Source organism: Gobius niger (genome assembly GCF_951799975.1).
Source record: "Gobius niger genome assembly, chromosome: 22".
Classification (NCBI taxonomy): domain Eukaryota; kingdom Metazoa; phylum Chordata; class Actinopteri; order Gobiiformes; family Gobiidae; genus Gobius; species Gobius niger.
Window position 1 is genome coordinate 5,192,184 of NC_136873.1, and position 12,320 is coordinate 5,204,503.

General features: G+C 41.5%; 1 protein-coding gene across 5 annotated transcripts in view; it reads left to right on the forward strand.

Moving 5' to 3' along the window:
• Nucleotides 1-12,320, forward strand: part of tcf4 (transcription factor 4) — a 207,657-nt gene that overhangs the window by 160,978 nt on the left and 34,359 nt on the right. For all 5 annotated transcript variants that reach the window (XM_079581248.1, XM_079581249.1, XM_079581247.1 and 2 more), the window contains 4 exons: nucleotides 2,024-2,177; nucleotides 3,350-3,420; nucleotides 6,022-6,100; nucleotides 9,904-9,983. In XM_079581248.1, the coding sequence (XP_079437374.1) occupies nucleotides 2,024-2,177; nucleotides 3,350-3,420; nucleotides 6,022-6,100; nucleotides 9,904-9,983 (384 nt within the window). The remainder of the gene's footprint in view (nucleotides 1-2,023; nucleotides 2,178-3,349; nucleotides 3,421-6,021; nucleotides 6,101-9,903; nucleotides 9,984-12,320) is intronic.

The window sequence follows — 12,320 nt, forward strand, 5'->3', positions numbered from 1 at the left end:
GGCATCCAACATGGCTGCATCCAACATGGCATCCAACATGGCTGCATCCAACATGGCCGCACACAACATGGCCTCATCCAACATGGCCTCATCCAACATGGCCGCACCCAACATGGCATCCAACATGGCTGCATCCAACATGGCTGCATCCAACATGGCCGCACCCAACATGGCATCCAACATGGCTGCATCCAACATGGCCTCATCCAACATGGCCGCACCCAACATGGCATCCAACATGGCCGCACCCAACATGGCATCCAACATGGCTGCATCCAACATGGCCGCACACAACATGGCCTCATCCAACATGGCCTCATCCAACATGGCCGCACCCAACATGGCATCCAACATGGCTGCATCCAACATGGCTGCATCCAACATAGCTGCATCCAACATAGCTGCATCCAACATGGCCGCATCTAACATGGCCGCACACAACATGGCCGCATCTAACATGGCCACACCCAACATGGCCGCATCCAACATGGCTGCATCCAACATGGCTGCATCCAACATGGCTGCATCCAACATAGCTGCATCCAACATGGCCGCACCCAACATGGCCGCACACAACATGGCCGCATCCAACATGGCCACACCCAACATGGCCGCACCCAACATTTTTTTTTACATATAACTTATTATTCAGGATTTACATTTGTTTTCTTTGTACCTCTTTGAAATATGCATGACGTCATCAAAAGTATCAATATCAGAATAAAAAGTCAGTTTCGGTATCGCATTGTCCCACAAAATATCGCAATCCAGGGGCGATTTTAGAGTTTCAACTTTAGGTTCTTGCTCATTTCACGAGTCATCAGACCAAATCCTTTAGTGAAGAGGGGCGTTTATGCTTTATTTCTTTAAATAAGAATATTTTAATAAATCACCCCAGAAATATATTATAGGAGTACATAATACGTTTTAGTGCGGATTTTATTTCTGTTATCGTGCTTTTGGCCTGACATTTTTAGGAGTGCTTCAATTATTTTTAGGGGTATTTGAGGCTAGGCTGTAATAGTCTAACATAGGCCTTGCCTCCTCTCTCCTCCTGCCCTCCCCTCTCCTCCTCCAACAATAAACGCAGGCCTATGATAGGATACTTCTTAGATATTGCAAAGATAAATCTAAAGGCTACCGCATGTGCCGTGTCAGCACCACTGCACTTCAAAGGCTTTTCTCAAACTGTGCAGCGCTTTAAACATGTGATTTATCCATTTATCATCAATAAAATAAGACATGCAGGGCAAAATGTGGCTCATACATGTTAATAGTGAGATTCCCTACTCAGACAGAAGCAGGATCCTGACGATAGTTTTCTTGATCTCAACCTCGGACCATTTGTCTCCGGTTTGACGTCTTTCGTCTATTCTTCTGAAAAGGGTGCGATTCTGCCTGTATGTTGTAAGACGTCAGTCCTGGATCGTTGATACTTCTATTTTATACGAAAACAAAAGCTTGTCAATCGTGTGGCGTTTCGGAGTTTAGTCTGCATACGTCACATGCAATGGGTCTATAGGTGCAGACTGGAGCATGGAGTGAGAGTCATGTGACCTCTCTGTGCATAGATGGCGGTAAAGGGGGGCGGGGACAGCTACGTTTTTGTTACAGTAATATGTAACACAAACATTACATTTTTTAAAGCTGTAACTACACATATACACATTTTGCACAACACTGAAATCAATCAATCAAACTTTATTTATAAAGCGCTTTTCATACCGAAAGGCATCACTATCACAAAGTGCTTTACAGATTACAACATTTAAAACAATGCACCCGGCACAACATCCCATATATATATATTCCTAATTGTCCTAATATTCGAGAGTTGATAATACTGGGCTCATGATCATAACTTTCCACCTTGACGACTCGATTGAGAAAACACATCCATGTTCTGACCTCCGAGAACAGCTGGACGGCAGCCTGAGTGTTCAGCGTCCAGTGCGTGGTCATGCTTTTGCCGCGGCCCCACATGACAACATGTTATTTGATGGCAGTTGTTTGTTGTTGTCAGAGTTACCCAGCTCACTCCTCAGCGGACCTCAGCTCCAGCCTGCCCTCCATGACCAGTTTCCACAGAGGGAGCGGGGCGGCCTCGTCCGGAGCGGGCGGCCACTACAGCACGGCGGCCTGCAGCACGTCCACCAACGGCACGGACACCGCCATGGGTAGGACACGCTCACCGCACTAGAGCTCGGAGATCGGGCCTGCTGCAGGTCTCTCGAGGACAGGGGGGCCCAAACTTTTTGTCTCCGAGGGCCAAAATGAAAAAGTTCCTGTGGGCCAAACACGGCGATGTCAAGCATGAAAAACACATATAACTGCAAATAATAATACTTTATTTTATTTACTTTTTATTTTTTCGATAGCCTAAAAGTAAATATCAAGCATTGGCTTAAATGACTTGAATTGAGGAAATGTTTCTTGTTTTGAGCGGTTTTCACTCATTTAGACACTTTTCCTGATCGGAGCATGTTTACTTTGCTTGTTTGAGGACATTTCAGACCAGTTCTAGGGTAAATCTCGCTTGAAATAAGAAAGTAAAATTGCCAATGAGACAAGACCAGTTTTCTTACCCCATTGGCAAAGAAAATGACCTGAAATAAGGACGAAATGTATCGAAACGAGTCAGAAACATCTCAGAACAGTGTAGCTACTGTATGTCCTCCAGGTGCGAGTCAGTAATACAATAGTATAGTATAACTGCGAGGCTGGAATACTTCATGTTTATGTCCCAGCGTCCGGTCACTCTCCCGTGTTCCAGAAGTGAGGAATTCAAACCTGTGCACTGCAAAAAGTATTTAACTAGATCAGTATAAACATCTCAATTTGAGCATAATAATCCAGATTTTAGTTGTTTTGACTAGTTAAGAAGTTCTTGGGCATTTGAGATTATTTCACTTGTTCTGAGATGTTTCTGACTCGTTTCGATACATTTCGTCCTTATTTCAGGTCATTTTCTTTGCCAATGGGGTAAGAAAACTGGTCTTATCTCATTGGCAATTTGACTTTCAATTATTTCAAGCGAGATTTACCCTAGAGCTGGTCTGAAACGTCCTCAAACAAGCAAAGTAAACTTGGTCCGATCAGGAAAAGTGTCTAAATGAGTGAAAACCGCTCAAAACAAGATACATTTCCTCAATTCAAGTCATTTTAGCCAATGCTTGATATTTACTTTTTGTAGTGTGCCCTGCCCTGTTTTTGAATCATTGTCGTCTTTTCTTGCACAGCCCTAAACTAAAATGCTGAAACATACATCATTGCTGTCGTAGTGATTTCGTTAAAGCGACATTTTGCTGTAGAATTCGCTGATCACCTCTGGGTCTTGTGTCTGTTGCAGTGAGTCGAGTCCAGAGCCGAGCAGCCAGCAGCTCGCAGACCGGAGATGCCTTAGGAAAAGCACTTGCTTCAGTAAGTTCCTCCATTATCTCCTGTCAGCACCTTCAGCCAGGTCAAGGTACAGTATTTCTATTGGCGGCAGAGTAATATGTGTCAGCAGCCTAAAGCGGAGGGGAGGCAGCCTGGAATTAATTGATATATTATATGAAATAACCAGTTTTGGATATGTATGTTGATGTTGACTACAATCTGTCTTGATATCGACTAAAATGACCCCAAAAGTGTGTCATATCGATTCACAAAAATGCGGTATTGCCAGGTTCATCCAGCGCTACAGTTGGGATTATGGAACTTTTGCCGAAATTTGTGGAGAGTCAATCAATCAAGAGCTTCCCCAACAGTGACGTAGGAGCGGAGCCACCGCAGATGGAAACAGTCATGGAGGATTAGCTGAGCCGTTGTTCCGACGTCTCGTTATTCTGAAAATGTAGCATTGAGCAGAGGTTAGTCCGGTTAGTCTCTTTAGTCAGAGAAAAACAGACCCTTTGGTCCGAAGTCCCGCTGGTCCCACCATAAACAGCAGAGATGTGCTTAGTTTTCCACCAGGGCTGTGCAAATAACCGAAATTCGATTATAATTTCGATTATTGCACTAAACGATTACAAAATTAGCATAATCGGGGGAAAAAAACGATTTTTTCTTTTTTTTTTCTTTTTTTTTAATTTAGTTTTCTTCCAATTATTATTATTTATTTTTTTTGCAAAGCAGACTTGCATTATTTCACGGCGCTGGGATTATTTTCCCTTCGCATTTCACGTGCCATGGCTCATGCTTTTGCCTGAAAAAAACAAACAAACATAACAACAAAACATAAAAACAAACGGCGCTGTGTGATGATGTCATCAGGCCGCGCTGCTCAGTTTGCTTGCGCAGGTGTGAGGGCCGGCCAGCAGGGGGCAGGTGTGAAACAGAGACCTCTCCTTAATCGAGGCATTGAAATCATTTGTACTTTTATGACTGTTCAGAAAACAGAAAATATTCAGCATAGTTTTTTTTATTAATAAATATATAAATAAAATAAATACTTTTTTTTATAGGGAACAAATAATTGTTTAAATAATCTTGATTTCAATTATGACAAAAATAATCGTGATTATAATTTTTTCAATAATCAAGCAGCCCTATTTTCCACGCATGCAATGAAGAGAACAGCTATTTCACATGACATGTATTTAAATTTAAAAGTTTGGAAATAAATAATATGAACTTATTTAACGTTAAAATAATCCATGTATTTTTATGATGATTATTAATACATTTAAATGCAGCTCCGAGAACATCTCTGCTGTTTATGGTCGGACCAGCGGGACTTCGGACCAATGGGTCGGACTAATGTGTCGGACTAACGGCCCCCCTACTCAGTGACAGCCTGGGAACACCCATGCTGCTGTGTGCACTCGATTTCAGTCAGGGGACCATGGCCAAATCTTCACATGGATTTGGGAACCAATCACAGAACGAGGAGAGACGGCAAGACGTTGACGCGCTCTTCGACACACGCAAGCTAGTAGTTTGTTTACGGATCCAACGTGACAGCAGCAGACGCGACGCCATCTTTCAATCAGGCTTTAGACCGTGTTCTAAATACTTTAGCTCAAACAATTGATACGATTGGCTGTGGCCTCGTGCAGACGCATGATAGACATTCGTAGCGCCCAATAAACGACTATGGATGATCGTAAACCACACCTCTGCTACGAGAAAATGAACTGGAGGTCCCCAGACCAAATATAACTGGTGATATTTTGTCTTGCGATAGACAAGCTAGCTCAATGGGACATTTTCCGAATAATGAGATGTCGTACTAGTGACCCCGGATTAGCTGTGTTGTGAACCGAAGCTACAGCAGCTCTGGGACTTTTACAAAGACGCACATCAGTGTTTCTTTATCTAAACACCCAGGATTAAAAGCAATGACGAGGAAGCTAGTTTCAGAGGCTGGATCTGCGCTGGGAATGTGTTTGGGCCTTGATGATGCACATTCCCATCGGCAAAAGCTAATGCTACGAGCTAATGCTACGAGCTAAAGCTCCGATGAATCACGTGAAAACAAGAATGAACAAGAACACGCTGATGTTTGACGTATTTGTGGTTTCTTGCACACTTTTCATCAACTATGAGCTGTAGGCTATTGCTACATGCTAACCGGGGTTTCCTAAACTAGCCTTCTTCACTCCACACTCAGTGGTGGTAAGCTGTTATTGAAGCCAAAGCCGTCCCGGGGCAGACTGTCCATTTACCACGTGGCTATATAATGTGTTGTTCATATCCTGAGCTCTTGTTAAGTCGGTGCCCTCTGCTGGACACGTGTGGAACTCTGTCCTTTTATTTAAAGTAAGGCCCCCTAGTGGCGAGAATAAACATGCTGGTTATTCTTTAATATTCATAACTCTGACACCCCTGACCTTCCACATCTTGAGCTTGGATTTGCAACACACTTTCCAAAACTCGACTGGGCACACTCTCTGTGTGACTTAAACAGGAATCCTTAGACAGCAGGTGGATGGAGAAACAAAGTCCAAGTTTATTAAGCCACAGAATAAAACTGAGAGGTGATTTCAATGTGAAGCTAAAATAAATGATAATAATAACTTGTCTTTTTTTGATTGACAGATTTATTCTCCAGACCACACGAACAACAGCTTCTCGTCGAACCCCTCCACCCCAGTCGGCTCCCCCCCCTCGCTCACAGGTAAACTGACTCACTTTTGATGCCTACTCATGCCTTTCAGTCATGTGACCTTTGTTGTTATGGCGGCCATTTTGAATACTGAAGTAGAATTATGCAGTACTACAACATACAATCTCTACTCAGGATGAACATGAAAGATCGACAGTGGCATTTTTATGTACTCGTAGTCACTGCTCAAGAAGAAAACAGTAAAAACCCGACCCCAGAGACGCACGTGAGTCAGTGTTTAAGATGCTCAAAACGTTAGCATGCTACCAGTTAGCATCTAGCTTCAACACGATAGACTAATAGTAACAGCTCAGCTCTGCTACTGTGGTATTTCCTCAGTGTTCATAGATGTGCATCGTGTTGAAGCCATTGACAGTTGATTGAATCGGTTAGCATGCTACCGGTTAGCAACTGTCAATAGATACAGACGGTGTCTCGTCATAGAAGGGGGCGTGGCTTCGCCGAGGGGGAAAATAGAATCTTTAGAGAAACACAATTTTTCCCTCTTTTTAGCCATTTTCTGGTGGAATATGAACTTATTTATCACATACAAATAAAGTCAAGTGTAAATCGGGCCCATATGGATATTTTCTCACAGCAGATTGTTCAGTAGAAGTGAAAAAACGGCAGTTGTAGCTAGCGCTAGCTAACCGTTAGCATTAGCCCGATGCTAACATGTAGCATGAAGTTAGCATTCTCCGTTATTCATGTATTTATGGGCTGTTGAACCACTTTGCTCCTCCCCATGTCTTTGTATCTTTATTTAGTAGAAAACTATATTCATATTTCAGCGTTTGTTACAGTAGTTTTTGAATAATTAGAGAAAATGTTTTTTTTTTTTCAAAATTGTTTTCCCCCTTAACTGTTTTCAAAAATGACCATATATGGGCGATTCCAGAGATGCCGTCTGTATCTATACTAGCATCTTAAGCAGCTTAAATTCAGAATGAGACTCTGTTGACATGACAAACTGTAAAAAAATCACAGAGTTTTTCCCTCTTTGATGTGTTAATTTAGTCTTCGGAGTGATGCAGATCTTTAGTAAATCGAGAGCTGCGTCGTCTGTGCCACATTTGCTGGTTTCTTCACATAAACGTGCACCTCTGGAGCCGTGTTTTTACTGCTCTCTTCTTGAGCAATGATTACTAGTCCGTAAAAATGCCACTGTCGATCAGTTGTCTTTCATTTAGTGTAGAGATATTGTCACATGTTGTAGTACTGCATAATTCTATTTCGGGATTCAAAATGGCCGCCGGAACTAAGCGTGATGTCATTGGAAACACATGTATATGAACCTTATTATGCTTATTACATTTTTTGGCCGTTGTTGTCGGTTCCTACCTACATGGGTCCAGGGACAGGATTAAAGGAAGTAACTTGGTTGTTTCAGCTCAAATAATCGATACAAATTTAAGTAAACATCTCCAGTTGACTCGGCCTTAAACGTAAAGAGCACTGTGGGTGTCTGTTTCAGGCGGGATCTGTCCCATCAGGCCGCCCTGTTATACATGCACGCAATGATTTTCTCACATCTGTCTTATACTGCGCCACATCTTGTTCACAAACCTCGCTGTCCACACTCATTGTTTCATTGTACAAGCCCACATTACCAGCCTCACATTAAATGATAACTGAACAAATCATCAGCTTTCCAAAGCTTGTTTCGACCCGAGCTGCTCAGTTGTTGGAGCGTTCATGTGCATTTTCCAACTGGGGAAAATCAGTTCCCCGGTTCCAGAAGAGCACATGAACCTAGCAATCACTGATGGACCATTGATGGACAGCGTGTCAGCCTATAACCATTGAAGCCATATAGGAAGTGGGCGGCGGCTCCTTCGGTCTTACGTCCAATGTTTTTGACCCTCTCTAAGTCAATATTAAACAAAGGCTTGTCACTTTTGCCTTCACATGTTTGTTTTAAAAGGCACTACATCGTCCAATTCTTTTGTTGTTTGTTTCGCCATTTTCCCCCAAAATCAACATTTCAACAAAAATAACTGTCCAATCAGGTGCCTTCTTTCATCAAAGTCGGCCGTGGCCTGGTTTGATTGACACCTGATTGGCTCTGTGGTGTTCTTAGAAATGTGACTCTGAAATTCCAAACATGGAAGCTGGTTCCAACCAAATACAACAGCGTAACGGCTGTACCTGCTGATCGCTCTGGGGCGGCCATGGCTCCGTCAATCCACTGTCAATGGCAAAGAGTCAAACAGCTATAAAGCTTTACCTCGATCCATGTCACTTCCTGTCAGTAGCTTAGACATTTAACACTAGCTTGACATTTCTGCCCAACATTTCTTCATCAAACTGCTGCTTCACTGAAATAAAATGATAATTATTACTCACAACAGATGTTTTCCATCTTAATGAGTCACATTTTCAAACGCATTAAAACCTGTCTTGCTCTTTAAGCTCCACTGGACGTAGAGATTGTTTAACGTCACGTGAACACAGACTGTTGAGATTGTGTAGTTGTTTGTGCAGAGCAGTGAACCTCCCACAGCACATGTGTGTTATACATGAATATGCAAATGCACCTGTGTGAACCAGCCCAGCACAGAGCGGGATCAGAGCAGATCTGAGGCTGCTCCCACGCTCACTGAGGAACACAGGCCACCGTGATCACAGCAGAGACACAGAGGGGCCTCCAGAGGGGCCTCCACATTTCACTTGTTCTTAGATCCTGCCCGTGTCTGTGTTCACATTGTTGGGGGCGGTGAGGGGCTTTACAGGTCCTGCCGATTATTAGAATATTCATCTTTGGGAGTGGAGGTAATTTGGGTGCTGATGGGGCGGACTGGGACTGAAAAACAGCCCTGGACTCTGACCAGCTTGGCCCAAATTAGCGTAATTGTGACACTTCCACAAATACATATTTTAACCTCTTACCCCCCGCCTTAACATTAACCCCAGTTCGGCTTTTTATTATTATTTTTTTGACTGGGTTCATCAGCAAAAAGAACTGGAAAGGTGGTCGTAGAAACAGAAGCAAAATCATTAATATAAATAATAAATAATAATGGTCCCAAAACTGAACCTTGTGGTACACCATGCTCCACGGAATTCCTTTTAGATTCATGTTTTTTTATACTGGGCTTTACCCAAATCTAAAAGCTTCTCGACTGGAGAGCAACAAAACCTACAAAAGTGACGGAAACTTTTCGTCACTTTTTGTCATATATATATATTTTTTTAAATCATTTTTTCTATCATTTTTTGATGTGTTTTTCTCACGTTTTTGTCACATTTTTGTTGAATTTGTGTCACTTTTTGGTTGAATTTTTGTCACATTTTTGTTGATTTTTGTCACTTTTTGGTTGAGTTTTTGTCACATTTTTGTTGAATTTTTGTCACTTTTTGGTTGAGTTTTTGTCACATTTTTGTTGATTTTTGTCACTTTTTGGTTGAGTTTTTTGTCACATTTTTGTTGAATTTTTGTCACATTTTTGTTGAATTTTTGTCACATTTTTGTTGAATTTTTGTCACTTTTTGGTTGAGTTTTTGTCACATTTTTGTTGAATTTCTCACATTTTTGTTGAATTTTTGTCGCATTTTGTGGAATTTTGGTCACTTTTTGGTTAAGTTTTTGTCACATTTTTCTTGAATCTTTGTCATTTTTTGGTTGAATTTTTGTCACTTTTTTCTTGAACTTTGGGTAAAGCATTTGGATGCTTTTCTTTTTAGCTTTTAGATTTGGGTAAAGCTCCGTTTCTGAGACGATGTGACTCAGACCTGAAGTGTTTCTGAGACGACGCTCAGAACGACAGAAGCAAAACGTCTGAAAACTCAAATCTCTGTTTGTTTGTTTCCTTCAGCCGCCAGTTCAGCCGCGTGGTCGAGAAACGGAGGACAAGGAGCTCCCTCGCCCAACTACGAAGCCCCTCTGCACTCTCTGGTACTACTACTACTACTACTACTACTACTACTACTACTGCTACTACTACTACTACTACTACTACTACTACTACTACTACACTACTCTCTCTGGTACACACACCATGACATGACGTTCATGATTGAATTGGATCTTTTTGAGAAAACTTAAAAAACTTCCTTGTCGTTTGGCTAAAACTGTGCAGTTGTTAAAGATTTTACATTTGGTAGATTTTCAATAAATTGTGGTTCTTTAATGAGCTGAATCTTTGTGATCACTTAAAAATCAATATTTCACATTAGGGTTGGGCGATGTTCCCTTAATTGGTCGTTGATGGTCGATGATATCGTCCATTTCTCATTATAAGCATTTTTAAAGACATTTCCATAGCCTATATATATATATGCTGCATTTTATTTATGTTTGGGAAAATGTGAGATTGCAGATAAATGGATCTAAACTAAACATGATCTGACCAGAGTCTCGGACACGACTTTTGCAAAAGAAATGTGTTAAAACTCGTGCCTAAAGTCTGAGAAGAGAACGATTCAGAGCGTCGTCTGCTCCTCAATAGATACAGACGGCATCACTGGAATTGCCCATATATGGTCATGTTTAAAAACAGTTAAGTTGGAGAAAAATCTAAACTTTCTCTAATTATTCAAAAACTACTGTAGCAAACGCTGAATTATGAATATAGTTTTCTACTAAATAAAGATACAAAGACATGGGGAGGAGCAAAGTGGTTCAACAGCCCATAAATACATAAATAACGGAGAATGCTAACATAATGCTACATGTTAGCATCGGGCTAATGCTAACGGTTAGCTAGCGCTAGCTACAACTGCCGTTTTTTCACTTCTACAGAACGATCTGCTGTGAGGCCCGATTTACACCTCACTTTATTTATGTGTGATAAATAAGTTGATATTCCACCAGAAAATGGCTAGAAAGAGTGAAAAATTGTGTTTCTCTAAAGATTCTATTTTCCCCCTCGGTGAAGCCACGCCCCCTTCTATGACGAGATGCCGTCTGTATCTATACCAAGACTCTTATCACACTAATACAAATGTAAATCGGAGCTTATTATTTGCATTTGCTCAATGTAAACGTAATGTTTAAGAAACAGTGGGTGAGCGGGACAATATGTACAAGTTTGCGTCGTAGTTTACGTTTTTGAAGCCGCTCCTCGCGCCGCCCGGTCCGTGAGCTCGTACCTCCTGCACCGCCTCTTTCTCTCCTCTCTCGGTCCTTCGTGAAACCCATGCGCGCTCAGCTAGTTTAGTTTTCGTACGAAGCAAAGCGAGACCACGCGGGGTTAAAGTGAAGCTTATTAGAGAGAGAGAGAGACCTGCGCGTCAAATAGAGCAGCGCAGCGTCTTTACTTTGATATTACAGCTAACACATCATGTCTTCTGACAGGTACTGACACTAGCGCGTATATTAGTTATATTCGTGATTTAATTTACAGTGTAATCCCTGCAAAGTTTGTAGGTTTACAAGGCCCACAGAAGACCAGTGCCTGTTTCTGACAGGAGGGGGCGTGGCATCACGATAGTGGCTCTACATCGAGATGTCGCTCATCCATCACGATGGTCGATGACATCGTACATCGGCACAACCCTATTCCACATGCTGATATATTGATTTATAAGAACACCAAAACTGAAATGGTCTAGTTTGCTCAATTACTTCACTTAAGGGGAGACACTACAGGCAAAACTCAATTTATTCAGTTTTCAGGTTTTGGGCCAAATTGGTCTCTGAACATACAAGCTTTCACCCGGAAACAGAAAATATGCCTAATCTTCACAATAACATGTTTAAATATTGCGCTGATTCAATGTTCCCCCATAGACTTATATGGGACAATGCAATTTCAAGGGCCTTTTTCTCAAAACACATTTTTCTGTCATTGTGGCGACACTATGTCCACGTCAGTCGGACCTAAAGACTTCACATTTTCCAGCCTCGGACTGAACAATATTTGGAAGATTTTTTCAGAGGTTTTTTTTATTATCTAATCCCTAAGCCCCATTTATTGAGTTGTGAATGTCAAAAAATAAGGCGAAAATTAAATTTTTCCAAAATTTTCCACTAAAAAACAGTTTATTTCAAAACTAAGCAAGAAATCCTAAATCCCCTCTGAAAAAGTCTTGGCAACTCATTCATCAATAAAATGAAACCATAAATTTGAATGTAGCTCTATCCATTATTCAGATTTCGTCGCCGAAAAGATGGGAAATTTGGGGCATTTTTAGGCATAAAACACCTTGTTCTTATATGAAAAGATAAAATGACAGAAAACTTGCAATGTATTTTTTTCTTACATTTATGCCAGTGATCGACAGCAACAGT